Here is a 19,613-nt window from a genome sequence, read left to right as displayed (position 1 = left end):
GACGCGACTGGGTGTGGATCAGTTGGCGATCTCTGTGCGAACATGCGTATAGTGGTATAGTAATGTTTACATTCACATTTTTTACTTGATAAATTATCAATAATTGAATAGTTATTTGTCGGAGTGTAACTTTATCGATCATGTCAAGTACTAGTGAGGATGAGGAAGACATAATAATTAATAATTGCATGTTTTCTACGTCGTAGACAACGAAGAATGCGCAGAAAATATTGGTGTCACCCATACATAGAGAAAAATGTAAGGTGCAGACTATTCGTAGCAGCTGAACAATTAAAAGAGACAGACAGAAAGTTTATAGCTTTCTACAGAATGTCCAAAGAGTCATATGTGGAATTGGTGACGCTGGTTGCTCCATTTATACATAAGGTTGACACAAATATGAGGGAATGTGTGACTGCTGAAGAAAAAATACTCATAACTCTAAGGTATGTATTTATTGTCAAAATACAAAATTAGATATCAAGTAATTATTCCAGATTTTGCACATAGAACTGGTTGGCGTCAATGTCCTGTGTAAATTGCGTGTAGTAATTACCAGCGGATGTTGGCGGCGCACTAATATTGCTGCCTGACTGGTGAGAGATTAGTGAAATGCTGGAATGTGGCGACGCTGGTGTGACATCTGATGTGCCTGATATTTCATCAATAAGAGTAAAAACTTTGCGTGTAAATTGTTTGATTTGTGAATCACTGAGTTCTTCCAACTCTGGTATCAAGCTAAGAAGGAACATTTTCAAAGCTTCTTTCTTGTTACTATCGTTTGCGGTAGTACTATTTTCAAGTCGTGCTGTTTTTGCCTTAAAATATGCAGCAAAACATTGATCTGCTTCGACAGCGGCTTTTTTCTTCTGCGTTAGGCGTTTTTTACCTTCATTCGGAATGGACGATGGCTGTGAGCTGGTATGAGGTTGTATTGGTATGATTGGGGATGACCGGGAAGTATTATCCTGTACTATTGACGGCGATTGCGGTGATTCAATTGAAGGATCATCTGGAATATCATCCAATATTTGTGATTCCAATAAAGTTTCGTCGGTATTTACGTCGCTACAGTTAGGAACCTCTGGTAAATTTCCTGTAGAAGGAGGAGCTGATGTTCTTACAAACGGCAAACAAAACTGCATGGCCTCTGCCAGGTAGTAGGCCTTCTTCTTAGCGCCAGATCCCGAAGGTGAAGGTTTGATTTTTTGCATGAATACTGTCCGGAGATTACGCCACTTGTCTTTGCATTCCGCAGCTGAAAAGAAAAAAAGGGATAGCAAAACTTGAATCGGTTGGCCGATGTAAGTTGTAGTATAAAGTAGAAATGCACAATATTGTACGTGTGATAAGTAAGGTAAACCGACCAAATATCGGATACCTGCATAATATCGGATACCACTGTATCTCAGCTGACAGGTGCTGCTCCAAGTGGAAAACAGCTTAAGCGTGCCCCCCTACCCCCCGCCTACTATCTCATGTGAGTTTGAGACGTCTGCCACGATCTGTTGTCGGTGCTGTAAATTATTTTGTGATTTTTAAGTTTTAAAATATTTTTAGTGGTTACTTGGTGACACATCTGAAGCTATAAAGAAAGGTATGTTTTGACTTTTTACTACATGTAACATAACTGTTGAATAATGTGCTTTAATTATCTGTTGTCAAATAATGCGAGGTCTTACTTTTGAGGTTATGTCTTTGTTTGCCACGAGTTTGCCTTCGTCCTAATATCGGATAGTATGGTCGCCCTAATATCGGATATCCGATATTAGGCATGTATTACACAGTGGTGATATGTATGTTTTTAGATGCCGCCAAGAAAGAAGTGGAAGAAAGAAGACATGCTTAAGGCTGTGAATGCTGTCAAAAGCAAAGATATGGGGTATCTAAAGGCTTCGAAAACGTTTAATGTTCCTCGATCTACGCTAGAAAATTATGTTAACCACCCAACAAAAACTATTGAAGATTTAGTGTCAGTTCCTCTTGGTAGAAGGCCAGTTTTGGGTACATTGGAAGCAGAGTTAGTTAGTTACTGTAAAACTATGGACGAACGGTTTTAAACGGCCTTAGACGAAGAGATATCAGAGTTCTGGCCTATCAACTTGCAATAAAAAAAAACTTGTCTAACAATTTTACACAGTCTAGAGGAATGGCAGGAGAGAAATGGTTGAAAGGCTTTCTAAGGCGTAACTCTAGTCTCGCTGTCTCGCACACCCCGTGCAGTATCTTTGTCAAGAGTAAAAAATTTTACAAAAGAAAAAGTTGATGGATTTTTTGACATTTTGCATGCAGAACTGTTGAAAGTAAATTTTGCACCACAAAAAATTTACAATGTTGACGTAACAGGAATTACAGTTGTTCAAGGTACTAGAGATCAAAAGTCATAAGCTTAAAAGGAAAAAAGGAAGTCGGCAAATTAAGCTCTGCAGAGAGGGGTGCGCTCATAACTGTCGTTACGTGTATGAAACGCAGCTGGGAGCTATGTTCCTCCTCTGCTTGTTTTTCCAAGAACAAACATGAAAGCAGAACTCCTCGATGGAACTCCTCCATGAACCATTGCAGCTACTCACCCTTCTGGATGGATACAACTTTCCATTTTTACAGACTGGTTGAAGCATTTCATTAACTTTGTAAGGCCAACTAAAGAAGATCCTGTTGTACTCATATTGGATGGTCACTACTCCCACACAAGAAATTTGTCTGTTATAGATGTGGCTAGAGAAAGTGGTGTGATTATAGTTTGCCTTCCACCACATAGCACCCATAAAATGCAGCCGCTTGACGTTTCGTTTATGGGTCCTTTTAACCCTGGATTGGTAAGGCGTCGTCTTGATGACGACGCAAAACAGCAGTTTGTGTGTACTGCGGAAACGGTTTGTTTGTTTTACGTGTCCGTTAGTGCCAACTCAGTTGACCTTGATCCGGGTGCGTGAGTGGAGGGGATAGGCGCTAGCCCTGTTTGTATCTGTGCGTAAAGTGGTCTAGTAGTCACTCCGACGAACCCTTACCGTGTAAGTAAGTTTTAAGTTTATATTGCGTAAGTTCTGTGGACGAAATCCTTACTTGTTTCATAGAACGTTTGTTTGACGAAGCAATACTTCTTGTGTGTTAGTTACGTCGTCACAGTGACGAAACGGTACATTGTTCTGTTTAAATTATATGTTTACTGACCTGTGTAGTGTTCTTTGTGCGGTTGGTTTTTTTATTATTTCCTATCCAAAGTAAATATAATTTTTTGACAGGTTTCAAAATGAATTCTGATGAACTAAAAAGGCTACAGTGTATTGAACGTTACCTAAATGAGAACACTGACTCAGAAAGTGATGTTTCTGCCGATTGTGATGATAGACCATATTTTTCGGGTTTAGACAATTGTAGTGATGATACAGATGCCGACCCTGATTACGAACCAGATAGCGGGCTTAGTGATGATGAAGACTTAGTATGTATAGTAGAGGACTCAAAAAAGAATGAAGATGATGCTGTTAAAACAACGATTGAATTTGTAATCAGAAATATTGTTATGCATCATCAGATCTTAAAGCTGAAAATTGTACTGCTGGAACTAGACCTCTAGCTGTAAACCAAGCTCCATTACCATCTCCTCCTTCTGTTCAGACTATTGAGGCTCCACTCCCTGGTGCTGAAACAGGTGAAGACATGGAGTTGGATGAAGGAAAACTCGGTTTCCGCAACTATTGAATGTGTAATTGAAACTTACTCTCGGGAATCACCACTTCCTACTGAAGCACCACTGGCCCTACTAAAGCAACACTACCCCCTACTGAAGCACCACTGGCCCCTACTAAAGCAACACCACCCCCTACTGAAGCACCATCGCCCCCAACAGAAGCACCATCGCCCTCTACTGAAGCAGCACAACCGCCTGCTGCTGAAGCACCACCACCTCCGGCCCTTTCTGCTAACCAGTCGCCTACGAGTAAACTTCCAGAATCGTCTCATCCAAAACACGTTGTCTGCCCTATTCGTGTCATGAGAGGAAAAAATGGTAAATTTTGGAAAAATATTCCTTCCCCAACACAACACCCGAGCCGCTGCCCGAAATGTTGTGTGCACATTCGTCAAGGTCCTACTGGTGACGCAAGAAATAAAATAACTCCTTTACAATGTTTTTCTTTGTTTCTGACTGAACAAATTAAACAAATTATCACTCACATACAAACGCTAACATACTAAGGCAGCAACAGAATTATGCTTCAATCACATCCACATGTTCTGAGACTCCAAACGAGGAATTTGATGCTTTTTTATAGGCATTCTTGTATTAAGTGCTGCTCAAAAGGACAATCAATCTTCATATTGAAGAACTATTTAATAGCGAGTTTTGTGGGAGAGATACAAAGCAGCAATGAGTGCTAAACGATTTTCGTTTTTGTTGAATTGTCTTAGGTTTGATGCCAAAGAGACGAGAGAGGAGAGACAAGCAGAAGACCGCTTTGCTCCAGTACGAGAAATATGGGAACTTTTCATTGCTTCTTGTAAAGAAAACTACAGACCTGGATCATACACTACGATTGATGAGCAACTCCTTGCTTTCAGAGGCGGTTGTAAATTCCGCATGTACATGCCAAACAAGCCTGCAAAATATGGCATAAAATTTAGTTATGAATGTGTGACTCGGGAACCAAGTATATGTGTAATGCAATGCCTTATTTAGGCAAGAACACCACCCCACGAGATGTTCCTCAAGCTCTATATATTCGCCAAAGAATTGATGAGGCCCAATTTATGGTACAAACCGAAAATGTGACATTAGATAACTGGTTCACGTCCATCCCTTTAGCTGAGCAAATGTTAGCACCTCCTATATCTTTGACTTTGGTCGGGACATTGCGCCGTGACAAACCCGAAGTACCTCCAGAAATGAAAGATCCGGGAACTAGAGAAATTGGTTCTTCAATGTTTTGTTTTGACGGTCAGAAAACCATGGTGTCTTACAAAACTAAGAACAAAAAAGTTTGTTTTACTTTTATCTACGATGCACGATCAACCCAGTATCAATAATAAAAGCAACAAGCCAGAAATAATTGAGAGTTACAACTCCACCAAAGGAGGGGTTGACTCCTTAGACCAAATGTGTTGTCAAATGTCGACCAGCCGAAAAACAAGGCGCTGGCCTCTTTGTGTATTTTATGGTGTATTAAATATAGTTTTGGTTAATTCTACGTTATAATATGTTCATAACAAAGTGTCCAAAGGAGAAAAAACCTATTCCAAGAAGGCAATTTGCAAAGGAACTCAGCTGTGAGCTTCTCCGTCCTTGGATGGAACATCCGTTTGCAAATGACTAACTTAAGCAAACCTCTTCTTCAATCCATTGCGAGAATTCTTCATGTAGAAGAACCAGCAGCTCGTCCAGTTTCCTGTCCAACAGCAAGGACGGAAAATATGCAGTTTCTGCCCTTCAAAAAAACGCCGGATGACAACTCACTTCTGCGAGCGTTGTTACCGAGCGATGTGTGGAGAGCATCAAGGACAATGGTGCAAGGAATGCACAATCTAACGTAAGTTACTGAAACTAATTTACCTTGTGTAATATTTAAAACTTCTGTAAACAAAAAATTCATTTTTGTAAAATAAAATAGTAAAAAATAATTGTTTTTTCTTAAAGTAGTCTCCCTGACGAAGCCTTACCAGTATAGTAAGTTTTAGGAGCGTTACCAATCTAGGGTTAAGAAAAGCTTATTCAAACGAAATTGAAAAATTGGTTAGATGCCCACCCTTTTTAGAGCAGTGACTGTTTACCAAGTTGGTGGGTTGTTGTTTGGCGAGCGTACTTGCGCACAGCTACAATGGGAAACAGCTATCAATGGATTTGCAAAGTGTGGAATTTTTCCATTTGACAGACTTAAGTTTGGCCCTTCAGACTTTATAGTAGAAGGCAATACAGCTGCTACAAGAAAGCATTACATCGCCAATGACCAGTCCAGAGTCCCATCCTTCTACTTCGAAGATTGTTTCCCCTGGTGATATTCGCCCTGTGCCAATCGCCAGTACCCAAAATTTGTCATCAAAAGCAGGAAGGAAATGTGGAAAAGCTGTGGTCGTTACTTCATCCCCATATTATAAGCAGAATTGACACAATCATTGGGGAAAAAATCTGACAATGAAGACCAAACTGGAGTAGGCAAAGGTAAGAACTTGAAGGGTAAAGTGTTTAAGCCAAAAACAGGAAAGAAAGCTTTGGGCGAAACAGAAAGAAGACAAAAAAAAAGGACATTCATAGGAAAACGAAGCAAAGAACACCCCCCTGAAAGTTGTTAAAAAACTTATTTTCCAAAACAAACTCGAAAATGAAAATGAAAAGTTCCGACTCAAATGATTCGAATGACATTCCATTTGTGTCAACAGCACGACGAGGATAGTGCAGATGAGTGCGATTGCCTCTACTGCGGACAACTCTACAAATCAGACACCCGAGGAGAGCAGTGGATCAGGTGCACTAAATGTCTTCTTTGGGCCCATGAGTTATGCGCTGACAGCGACAATTGGCAAACATTTGTTTGTGATCATTGCCAAAAAACACTAATTTTTAAACCTTTCTGATTTAATTTGTTTCAATCATTCCTGTGACAATAAATAAATGTGTTTTTCAGAGTTCAAACTAATTTCTTTTTTCCTATATTAAAACTCTATCCGATATTAGGAACCCCACTATCCGATATTAGGACGGTTTTTTTTTTTCAATATCAAAAAGTGCATTATTTTATTGAAAGAAGATTTTTTTTTGTAAGTATGTAGTTTTTCAATATTTAAATGTTCAAACCTTGTAGCCAGGTAGTTTTTTGAAGTTTTGACCAATTTTTTGTAGTGTTTTAAGGATATTTAGGTAGTAAAAAATAAGCCTAACAAAAAGTATCCGATATTTGGTCGGTTTACCTTATAAAGTAGAAATGCACAATATTGTAGGTGATAAGTACACTAAGTATTTAGGGGAGACCGGGGGCAAGTTGACGACCGGGGCAAGACGACGAATGGTTTAGTTTCTCAAATTAGTTGCTAGGTAGTAGCACCGGTCGAATGTCAGTAGCGCTCCACACGGATGGGCCTCTGAAATAACTGGCAGTGAAGACAAGTTCGCCATTGTGTGTGTTGTTACAGCGGCTTGTTGTTTTTTGGAGTGCGTTTTTTTGTAACTTTCGGCCTTTTGCATCGTAAGGTTTATTGAATACGCAGGTAAGATATGTTAATTTTCAATTTATTACCTATATTTACCTTATGTATTAGGCTACTCATAAATACCATGTTTGTTTATATTTATCTTAAACTTAATGCCAATAAAATTTACCTACTCTATTACGGCCGCTCGGTCGGGGCAAGATGACGTGGGGCAAGATGGCGTGTTCGTCATCTTGCCCCGGTTAATTTTACTGGTGCAAAGCTGAAACTTTTAAGAAGTATGGTTATGCATACAATTTTGATTTAAGTAAACTAATAACTGACGACACTGTGAGACTTAACCACTTATTTAAAAAAAATTTAATCTACACTTTTGTTTTAACAATTTTACTTTAGAATTGAATTTTTATTAATTTAATATGCGGGTACAGATTTTTTAGTTTTACTTTGGTTCCAGAGATGGTGAGAAACTACAAAAAGACTTCCTCTAGAGGAGAGTGGGAAAAAAAAACCAACATGGATACTGCTTTCACAGAGGTCAAGGAGGGAAGAATGACTTGCTTGGGAGCAGCGAGAACTTACAATGTTCCAGAGGCAACACTTCGACGCCGACTGAAAAAGAACGTTTCGGTAACTATTTTCACCTACACCTTGCACCACGTTTATATTTACAACTTGTTTTAAGTTAAATTATTTACCACCTTGTTTTTGATATTAAAACAAAATTTACTTTGGTATAACAACTTCTCACGTTACAAAGACAAGACTATAATCCCGTACCCCAGCTTTTTACGCAAATACACATAACATTTTCATTTACTTCATCACAACATTTCTAAGCAAACCTACAACGATTATTATTTACATTTTCCAAACCTTAAAAAGTACCAAACTTTAAAATAAATGAAATAAAATAAATATAAATTTTTTACCTTTCCTGCTTCCCCTTAAACAAGTTTTTTTTTTTAGGATATGCCTGTCCATGGAGGAAGATATAGAGAAGTATTCAATGAAGAGCACTCCAAGATTTACACAACTATTTGACGGTAATGGACCAAATGTTTTTTGGAATGACCAGTTGCAGTGCAGAAAACTCGTTTTTGAATACGCAGAACACTTAGGGATTTCTCATCCGTTTTAATAAAGAAACTAAAATGGCTGGTGAGGATTGGCTGCTACCTTTTATGAAAAAAACACAACTTTAGTATGCGTAAGCCAGAAGCAACATCTGTTGCAAGAGCAATGGGTTTCAACAAACCTAGTGTTGATAAATTTTTCTCCATTTTGAAGGAAGTGCGAGAAAAACACAATTTTCCCGCTGCTAATATCTACAATGCAGATGAATCAGGACTATCTTACTGTGCCCAATAAATTACCTAAGGTAATTTCACCAAAAGGAAGTAGAAGAGTTTCTAAAGTTGTGTCTGGGGAGAGAGGCAGGAACGTCACTATTATTTGTTGCATCAATGCTACGGGAACTTACCTACCCCCTTTTTTGGTATTTGCCAGAAAGCGAATGCGACCTGAACTCATGGAAAGAGCTCCACCAGGTAGTGTGGGCCACTGCAGCGATAATGGCTGGAGCAAACGGAGAGTTGTTCGTAAAGTTTTTGAACCACTTTATCCTCAATGCAAAACCCACAGTTGATTTCTCCTATCCTGCTACTTGTCGATAATCACAGAACCCACATAACCCTAGAGGCAATCAACTTATGCAGAGATAACCATATTGTTATGGTTGGATTTCCTCCTCATACAACACACCGTCTTCAGCCCTTGGACGTTTCATTCTTTGGTTCGCTGAAAACCTTTTACAGTCAAGCTTGTGACAAACTTCATGGTCAATAATCCAGGACAGACCATCAGTGACTTTAAAATTGGTGAGCTTTTGACCATTGCTTATTTCAAGGCTGCAACTGTTGGCAATGCCGTTAGTGGGTTCAGGTCCACAGGAATAGAACCTTATAATCCACTTGTATTCGACGAACATGACTTTGCTGCATCACAAACAACTGATCAGAACCTGGATGTAGGCCCTAGACCCTAGCTATAATGAAGATGAAAATCCTACTATCCAATCAACAACATCAAATACAACAGAAACTCCAGGTGAACCTGAAGAAGAAACCATTGAGCAGAGTGAACGCCAAGAAACAGTAGGCCTAGTAGACTGTGCCCCAATCCCGGTAAAGAAGAATACAAGTGTCTTCGACTTTAAGCCTTTACCTAAAGGTAAACCAAAGGATAAGAAAAGAAAAGTTCAGAAGTTAAGTTCTAGTATTATAACAAGCACGCCAGTAAAAAATGTGTTTGGAAGTAAAGCAAGAAATGAAGGATGAAAAAGAGCGCTTAAAAAAGAAAAGAGAAGAGCTTCGAGCTTCAAAAGGTTTCAAAAGAAACTCAAGTTTTGGACCCTACAAAAAACGTCCTAGGTGTATGAACACAGCTTCTACTTCAAAAGGCAGTGAAGTTAGATGTTCCTGGGTGTGAAGAAAAATACTCCGATCCTCCAGTTGAAGAGTGGATCCAGTGTTCCAAGTGCAGTGAATGGTGGCACGAGAATTGTACAAGCTACGAAGGTGGGGAATTTGTTTGTGACTACTGCTAGTTTGTCAGTTTTTGTACATAAATAAAAATGACTAGCAGCCTTTTCTTTTACAAAGTAGCGTGTTTATTTAAACCTCCATAACATTCGTCATCTTGCCCCTATGCAAAAGTCATCTTGCCCCGGGGGTGGGGCAAGATTGACAATTTTTGCATTGTTTCATAAGAACTAAAATTTACAAACAAAAAATTGATTATTATGATAATTAAAAAAAAATTAAATGTAGGTAAAGACTTATACTTAACTCTTATGTATCGTAAGACTTTTATTTTTTTATCACAATATTTTATTAAAAATATTTATTCCTTAACGTCGTCAACTTGCCCCGGTCTCCCCCTACGTGTGATAAGTACACTAAGTATTTATATATAATTTATGAAAACCCGTCAGTAATTATGCTTGTTACATTCAAGCGTTTGTTACAGGTATTTGGCTACAGGATGTTCATTTGTCGCTCTCTCTTTATATTTTGCAAGAGGCGAGAGTACAGTTGGAGTCATTATTAAAGAAACCACGAAAATCAATTGGAATGCATTGCAAGCAACTTACATGCCGGTACCAATAGGTGACCAATGGAAAGTAATTGCCGAACGTTTTGAGACATTGTGGAACTTACCAAATTGCCTTGGGGCGTTAGACGGAAAGCATATCCACATTGAGAAATATCCAAATACTGGTTCAGAAAATTTTAACTATAAAAGTTTCAATTCAATAATCTTACTCGGATGCTGTGATGCTGATGGTGCTTTCACTATGATAGAACCAGGATATGCTGGACGAAATAGCGATGGAGGTGTTTACAAGGTCAGTGCCATGCGATACTGGCTCAACCATGGTGCTTTTCAAACTCCGCCACCCACCCCATTGCGATACGACGACATACAAAGACCATTCCCTTACTACTTCTTGGCAGATGAAGCGTTTCCACTAGCACGCAATGTAATGAGACCATACAATGGAAAATCACTCAATGATGTAAAAAGAATATTTAACTACAGATTAAGCCGAGGAAGAAAATCTATTGAATGCACGTTTGGTATGGCTACTGAAAAGTTTGCAGTGTTAAATGGTCCCATAAGATGTCGCAATGCAGAAACAGTAATCGACATCGTAAAAGCCGCTTGTATCCTACACAATTACGTACGTAAAAGAGAAGGTATCGACTATACGCCGGCTACAGTGGAAATAGCTGAAGGACCATGCCCAAGACAGCATCCAATCACTGAACGCTCTTCGGCAGTTACTGTGAGACAATATTTGGCAAGTTACTTCATTTCTCCTCAAGCATCTCTGCCCTGGCAGTGGGAAAAAGCTATAGAATAAATCATTCTTCCAAGTGAAACATCATTTGATTGCAAGATGTCGGTTTTGCAAGCCTATAAGGACTCAAGTAAACTGTTAAAACATACTTCAATAAAACTTTGTACATTAAATTATAACTATATTTTGTAACTGACTTATTATTAATTTCTTTTCATTTAAAATTATAATACAGAATGTCCCATAAATAAAGGGCCAAAATCCATAATATTTTAAATGGGTAAAATATTTTACATTACCGCCATTATGAAACGGTAAAAAATGTTTTATTTTCTCAAGACTGTATTATCAACCGCATGAATTTTAGTTTCTCACATATACTATAGTACAGATAAAGTATGGTGGTCATGAAAAAATTCTAATTTTAAGCGGTTTAAACTGTCAAATTATCGATGATAACGATAGGTCTTGAGATATCAACACTAAACATTTTTGCTTATTTTGACTGAAAAACCATATCGTTTGGCTGCAGGGGCGCACCCAGAATTTTGGTTTGGGGGGGGCTTCGGCTTCCCAAGTATAAAATGTACGCCTATAGTTTTCCATTACATGACCTTCAATGACCAGTAATATATAATTAGTTGGCCTATAACATATCGAACTACAATAATGTAACATTTGGTACATCACTGTATTACATGATCATTAGATAATTGAGTAAGCTAAAACCAACTGTCTGTGGCCTGTTTTCATAATCAACTACAAGTTAATCTTATTAGAGAAAAATTTAAGTTAATAGGCTACTATTACATTAAACCAGCTTTTAGCTCAATTAAAACCTTATTAAAATTACAAGTTAAAGCTTTATATTGATTTTTATTATGAAATGTCATCCTGGAATAAGTTGGACTGTCATTAATTAGTTTTAAGTTTTCAAGGAAAGAAATAATACATTTAAATTACAAATGTAAATTTAATGATTACAAAATGAGATGTAAGTTTAAAGTTAAAATATTTACAAGACAAAATCTAGACGTCTGGTCGATTTTTTGAGAACAGAAACTACCTCTGTATTGGTCACTTCTATTTCACGGTGAATATTCAAAGCCGCCAGTCCACTCAGTCTGTTAGCACCCCATGGTATTCCTTAGATAGGTCTTGAGTCTACGTAATGTTGAGAAACGACCTTTCTGCTGTACTCGTAGTTACAGGATAGTGCACAATATTTTCAACAATATGTGGATGTTAGGAAACATGTCCTTATCACACAAGTTCAACAAATCAATTACATTTCTTGGTGTGTTGGTGTGGGTCTTAAAGCTGTTGTGCCACAACTCATACTCGGCTTTGAGCAGGCTTTCGTTGTTCCCACCACTTTCAATTATGTCATTTTTATAAAAACAACACAGCTGCAGATAATTAAGTTTTGAGGTTTCTTCCTTTCCACGTGATCCATCGGCTGTAGGCATCAGACAACTCAAACCCCTTCAATATGTCTTTATGTTTCATGAATCGGGATTCCAAAGAACTTATCAAAGATTCAATCCAAGGGATGAAAAATAGATCGCCGGTAGTACACTTCAGGCGTATCTGCTGGTGTGTTGTTTTCTATTTTGTTGTCTGCCAACTGTTCGGGGCATGGAGATTTTACATCCAAAGTTGTTGGCCATATGGGTAGCCTCTTCAAACAAGGAGTGAAACTCTTCATCCGCATTTTGTTCTTATGGATTTTAGGCTTTCAAGTACAGTTTCAGCATGTGTGATTGCAGAAGATAGTTTCCAAATCACTTCCTTGCAGCTTTTTGCTTAGGTTTACAGTGTAACCAAGGAGCTTGTCTGATGCCAAGAGAGAAATGATGAATTCGCCTTGACGTAAGAGCTGAGTTAAAATAAGAGTTCCAGAAGAAGAGTCTCTATCACTCCAGTTTTTTATTTCCTCCAACGCTACTTTCAACTGGTTGAAGAAGCTCCTTCATGACAAAGACGGCATCATGCCTTTGCACCCATCTTGTTGGACAAAGTTGTAGCAGTTTTTTTTCCTGTTGGTTTCAACATTTATCTCCGATGCAATACACTGTTGTAAAACGGCTTGTCTTTTAGGAGTGTTGAAAAAATTATACACCCTCTCTACTATTCCGAAACAGTTTCTGATAGGTGCAACTTCAGAAGCGTTTGATAATGCCAGATTAAGGCTATGAGAAGCGCAATGCACAAATATTGCTGTGGGGTGAGCTTCTTGGATACAGGCTTGGGTCCCATTAAACTTCCCACTCATGGCAGCCGCTCCATCGTACCCCTGGCCACGTAGGTTATTGACGTCAATGTTACTATCTTCAAGTCCTTTTATTACAGTTTTTGCCAACTCCCTACCGGTTGTGGAGGTTAGTGGCATGAACTTGAGAAATTGCTCACATATTTGGTAATTATTTGATGCATCAGAATCTACGTATCGTAGACACAACGAAAACTGTTCAATTGTTGAAAACATCGGAACGTTTCATCTGCGAGAATACTAAAAAACTTAGCCTCCTTTAACTTTAGTTGCTATTTTTTCAGTTATGATCTGGTTACAAGCATCAATTATTTGGTTTTGGAAGTTCCAACTTATGTACGTAGCATTTTTTCACATGATTCAAAGTGTTTTTTTTAAATCTTGATCCCCCGCTTCAATTCTGGCTCTAAGCAGTGCTCTAAAGTTACCCTCATTCCTCGGCAGGTCTACGATTTATATCAAACTCGCCATAATCTCTATGGCCCCTAAGAGCAATAATTTTGCCTTCCACACAAAAATAATAGTGTCTATTATCGGAAGGATTCTTTTCACGTTGTTTTGGGCTTGAAGGTCTTTCCCTTTATCAAGGGATTTGTCGATTGATTTGATTTCACTATCCATTACTCTTTTAAAGTTAGCTGCGCTTACACAAGAGTCCTTGTGGTACTGTGAGGCTGCATGCTTTTCAAATTTTTCTAATGCTTTTTTTCCAGTTAGAAAAAACCTTCCTCAACAAGTTGGCCAGTATGTTGAGCGTTACTCTTGCCTACTTCTTTTTTTTGGAAAAAAGCATACAATGAACACAGTATGCAGAGTCTTCAATTCCAGAATAAGACAGCCAAGTATATTTATTTAGCCATGAAAACAAAAATTTTCGTTGTTGAGTCCCGTACGTTCTGTAAGGAAAGTTAAAACTACTTTGAGGGACCCATCTGTCATTCAACACTTTTAACTTTTCACTGTCTGTCAATTTTTTTTGTTTTAAAACAAAGCAATGTCTAAGTTATTTTGACTTACATCGGGGACTGCAGAGTTCTTACTTAGCTCCCGAGACATCCTCCAACACAAACTCAGGCTGTTCAGCACATGTAGGCAGCTCCTTACTTGCCGAAATATTTTTGTGGCATTTCAACGGTTTAAAATAGTTTTGTATACTAGCTTTTCTTTTATCACCCATAACTTACTAGACTACTGTCCAACCAATTTGTCAGACCTAGACCACAAACACAGCTTGAACTTGACAGCCAGACAACCCATAACACACACTATACTGCAATTTCGATAAAACTACGACTGTCAACTGGACAAAAGACAAATTCACTGCCGGGGCGGGCACGGGCGCGTCTGGTGAGAGTTGTGGAAACTAGAGCTGGTCGCCCATGGCAACGGCACGTAGTCATCGCCATAGAGCAGGATGGAATGGAGGGAGCTAACACAGCAGCGCAGGCAGTTATACTGTGAATACATACGTCTAAATATTTGTTTTCACAACTCTTTGATTTCTATGATTTTAATCTGTGTTACTTTAATAAATAGGTTTAACGTTTACCATTCATTATAGTTATATAAAAGTACGATAAAACATATATGATGATACATAACGAATGATTAGTCACATACAGTATTTATTAGTCGGATATATCAGGTCCTTGGGGGGGCTTAAGCCCCAAAGCCCCCCCCTGGGTGCGCCACTGTTTGGCTGGCACTACTTCACAACGGGACACCCTGCACATATCTGCTATCAATTACCTGTCATGTTCATTGCTACTCCAATCTCGTGCCAAGCCTTGTCAGTTATATCCTTTCTAGAATATCCTGGTAATTTGTAATTATACAACACTTCGTACTTTTCGACCTCTGCTACAAGTTTTAAATTCAACTCTTGATCACCCATCTTGCACTCACAAACACGTGAAACTATGCAACGCAACTGTTTGGTGACAAGAAAATACGATCGCATGCGACCAGTCGGCAACTGATTTCAAACTGGTTGCAGTTTAGTCAGCCCGTGTGTTGATCCCCACTCCAGCACACGTCCAAGGTCAACAAACAGTTGCGTCTGCAACCGATTTGAAACTATAGTCGCAAACCGGTCGACCCGTGTGTGGTAGGCCTAATTCTTCATATGCCTTCCTTTTACAAATATTATTTGCGTAGTCTTTGTTTGACACTTGCCATAGACATGGATAGTTTTGGTACACATCAATAAAATCTGACAGAAAAGAAGGATTTGAAAAGAGTTTATCTATTACGTTTTTACTTAACCCTTTATCGATTTCTTGTTCAGCATTTGCCGGTTGCTTCCCCACTTCTGCCACACAAGTAGGTTGTTCCTCGCTTACGTTGACGAAAACATCACTATCTTCCTCATCCATGACAAATAATGTACACGCACTCCTGGACACAAAAGGTAGCACTACACTGTTACAACGACACTCGACACGTTGCGTAACTCGACTGAGGGAGGGTTCGGACTGTCGGACAATAACAAGTGGGGTGCGCATGCGCGGACGCCAGACATCGCCCGATTGGTTGCTGGGCCCCACACACTGGGCAATCTCATCGCCCGGTGATCTCGAGATTGCCGGCAATCTGATGGATCTACTGGAAATTTTTGGCAACCATTCGGTCGCTGGGCGATCGTGAAAATGTTGGCAATCTGATAGAAAGGGCCCAATACATTAGGCGATATTCTGGCAATCTGATCGCCGGCGATCAAATTGCCAGTCGATGTGCGACAAAATCGTCTAATGTATGGCCAGCTTTAGGTTACTAAACAAGCAATCCACGTTCAGCTGTTGTTTTCACGAGCGAGTTTACCCGCTCCGAGCGTAGAGACGGCAGGCCGAGTGCGCGCGCAGGCGGTCACGGCCAACAAAAACCAGATGTTGTGACTGACGTCAGCTGTTCTGATTTATCACGCTCCACCATTATCACAATGGAAGACAAAAGAAGCACTCATGCACATTCTGACGGCATTTCGTGGAACTTAAATGTATATAATACGTTGTTAACCCTATAGAGCTAACGTGTTCAAAAAGTTACGAGCTAACGTATCGTAAAAATTACGACAGGATTCAAAAAATGTACAAGTACATTTTATTTTACAAAAATGCCATTTAATTGCGTATAAACACTTATAATACAGCTTAGTAAACCTTTTAAAACTAAGTCTATGGTTAAATCTCATCTATACAATGGACACAGCATCTTCCGCGATGCTCGGCACAGATTGGCTTGGCACATCGGCTGCAAAAGATTGACGTCATCCTCCGTTTTGCTGATGGACATATTCCACAAATTGTTTGACGGGGGTGCTGAGGGACATTAACTTTGTTTGAACAGGTGCCTTAATTATTTCAGCAATTGATTGGCAGAGTTTTCTTGGCGAGTTTGGGGAGTTCATACGGTGCTGAAGCCATGGTGTGATAGAATAGAATAGAAAACTCTCTTTATTGCAGGAATATACATACTCAATTTCAAATGAAATGAAACAAATAACACATGATTAAAACAGTTCATAAATAAACAATAATTACTTACAACTAACAATAATTACTACAAAATATATACTATAAATATGTAAATTCCCACAAAAGGTAGCCCTTACAGGCATAACCCTATGCTAAGGTTTACCTCCCCGGTAAAACGAAAATTAAATAAAATCCTAATATCAAATGAGGTCATATTGGATTTGCATTGCAAAGTTTCTCCTTGAAAGCGGTTTCAGGCCCATTTTCGCCATGTTACTAGTGTAAATAACATAGGAATTTAAAATAGGAATTTACTAGCATGATATTTATCATGCCAAAAAATACACATGATGGCCACCGCCTCGTCTTTCGGCTGCACGTCATTTGATAGCACATTTGATTCAAAGTATCAACTGCACCTTTGGTTGCTTTGTATGTCTCAATGATTAGAGGTTTTTTGAGTCCTTAACAATTAATGGCTTTTCATGACAAGTCGACAACATCATTTTCCGAATCACTGTCTTCCATGTTAACCAATTAGCATACAATCAAGGGATCTTACTCTTTACTGCACGGCTTCTCACAATAATACGAGTAATACTACATTGAACAAAAAGTACACATTAACCTGCTCACTCAACTTTATAATTACTCAAAGTGTTTGTTTACAAGCATTCTGCTTCTTTACTGTTTTTACTGTTTTTCCGCATATGGCAAAAAAACTAAACAGGCAAAATGTTGCCGACAGGGAATTAACCTGCTCACTCAACTTTATAATTACTCAAAGTGTTTGTTTACAAGCATTCTGCTTCTTTACTGTTTTTCTGCATATGGCAAAAAAACAAACAGGCAAAATGTTGCCGACAGGGAAAAGGAGAATTTATATTATAATAGAAACTAACAATGCTCATGTTGTTCTCACTTACGCCTCTTTGAGAGTGAGGATTCATTTTGACTAGAGAACAAAACATAATCTCAAAGAGGCGTATGTTGACTTAGGCCAGTTTGTGACACAGAAATATTTCATCTAACCACTTACGCCAAAAATAAAAACTTAAATATCTCAAAAACTGTTTGGAGTTAGCTTACGCCAGTTTGAGAGTTTGGAAAGACATTAAAGGAAGACCAAAATACGTGTCTAACTCAAAATCGCCATATTGTCACTTACGCCCTTTTGTGAGTTGACCGGCGATACGTGTAACGCACTTATATTTGTAATAAATATGAATTTACAATTATTTCTCACTCAACTTACCACATTCACAAGTAAATATTTATAGCATGTAGTAAAACACGTGCATGACTCCACATAACCTCAAAAAACTAGGATCTGTAGTGAGAACCAAACCTGAGGAAGCCTGTGCCATCTAGTAGAAAGCAGCGGAACTACACTTACTAGTTTGCAAGTATGTAGCGCTTCTGTGCTAACTCCTGGAGAAGAAAATATACAACGTTACAAATATGTAACACGGTACAGCACAGACATAAAAAATGCGTTACTTATTTGTAACACCGTGCATGAAAGATTTAAATACTGTTTCTGGCCTAAAATCGTATCTTGTGTTATTTAAAGCAGTCGACTAATATCGGCCTTTGTGCGACAATTTAAATATACAAATCAAATTGATATATTATTTATTTAGTCCTTTTTAGTTTTGTAGGTGTGAACAACAACGAGGAACGTAAACTCATGTGTACTTTACTTGATAATGAGAAATAAATTCAGGAAGAATAGAGTTTATGAATTGTAGTCTTTGCTACAATGAATAGAAAGCTAAACAATTATTTGCAGATTGTGAAGAGGCTTGTGCAATTATTGAACATGTTCAGGAAGAGAAAATAGAACGCGAAGGATCAGATCACTTGGAAGATCATTTGGAACATAGTGATTGTAATACGGAAGAAATGTCAGTAGAAGAACCAAACTAAGAAGAATGGGAAAGTAATGGCATAGTAAACAGGAACTTCCTAATAGGTATAGACAAAACAACAGTGTGGAATTATCATATGGACAATGATAATTTACGTAGAAGAGTTCGAAGACAAAATATAAATCGGGCATAAAGAATTAAGATTACGACTTGCATCGCCAAGAGGTGAGGAATTGACAAAAAAACACCATACGAGACTTGGAAGCTATTTTTCCCAACTAACTGTTGACAAAATTGTCGAATGCACTAATATTTGGATAAAAAAAAGTAACTATTCTCGTGAAAGAGACGCATAACAGAATGACAGGTTCAAAGTCCATGCCTATATGAATTTTTTGTTATTTGCAGGTTTGTTAAGGTTTTCTCATGCACGTTTAGATGATTTTGTGGCAAATGATGTAACCCAAGAAAGGTAAGGTTTGTAAAACAAACGTAAAAGCAAAACATGCGTCAAAGAGACTACTATTGATCAAAACATTTTTATATTGTGTAAACATTGTTTTAATGGGCAAAATGTAACTCAAGGTTACATACATCATTGATAAGTTTTTTTTTTTCAAATTGGTTGGTGCAGTCCTCACACCATTTCCCTTGGTGTTTGCCACACATTGCCTTTGAGCAGCGACGGCAGAAACGGGTGTCATTCTTCGCTTCTATGAAGGACAAAATCCACAGATTTTCTTCCCTAGATTAATAATTAAGGACTTATTTGGGCAGCAGGAATATCAACTTTGAGGATGCTGGCGATAGATTCTCGTAGATGCTTCGGCAAAGTCGTAATGCGATATCGATTTTGAGCCAAGGCTTTATAAGTTCACAATGCAAATCTCTACCAAATTCACTTCTCGAGACCGGCTTTGAGCTCTGAGCAGTCGTGTTATGTACGTAAATTACGTAGCAATTGTCTAACGTTATGTTTATTATGCCATAAA

At 38.5% G+C, this 19,613-nt stretch overlaps 1 protein-coding gene across 1 annotated transcript; it reads right to left on the bottom strand.

Moving 5' to 3' along the window:
• Positions 1–440: 440 nt before the first annotated feature.
• On the bottom strand, positions 441–1,347 carry LOC124370317. The gene has a single exon (XM_046828605.1). The coding sequence runs from the start codon at positions 1,212–1,214 to the stop codon at positions 489–491; it is 726 nt and encodes a 241-aa protein (XP_046684561.1). The 5' UTR covers positions 1,215–1,347; the 3' UTR covers positions 441–488.
• Between the last annotated feature and the right edge of the window lie 18,266 nt (positions 1,348–19,613).

This window comes from Homalodisca vitripennis, unplaced genomic scaffold, assembly GCF_021130785.1.
Source record: "Homalodisca vitripennis isolate AUS2020 unplaced genomic scaffold, UT_GWSS_2.1 ScUCBcl_2;HRSCAF=254, whole genome shotgun sequence".
In the NCBI taxonomy this organism is placed as follows: Eukaryota; Metazoa; Arthropoda; class Insecta; order Hemiptera; family Cicadellidae; genus Homalodisca; species Homalodisca vitripennis.
The sequence above is the reverse complement of the archived record's forward strand: the minus strand, read 5'-3'. Positions and strand labels throughout refer to the sequence as shown.

Bases quoted from the DNA above. Each gene is read 5' to 3' on its own strand.
- LOC124370317 (XM_046828605.1), bottom strand. From the start codon at position 1,214: ATGCAAAAAATCAAACCTTCACCTTCGGGATCTGGCGCTAAGAAGAAG.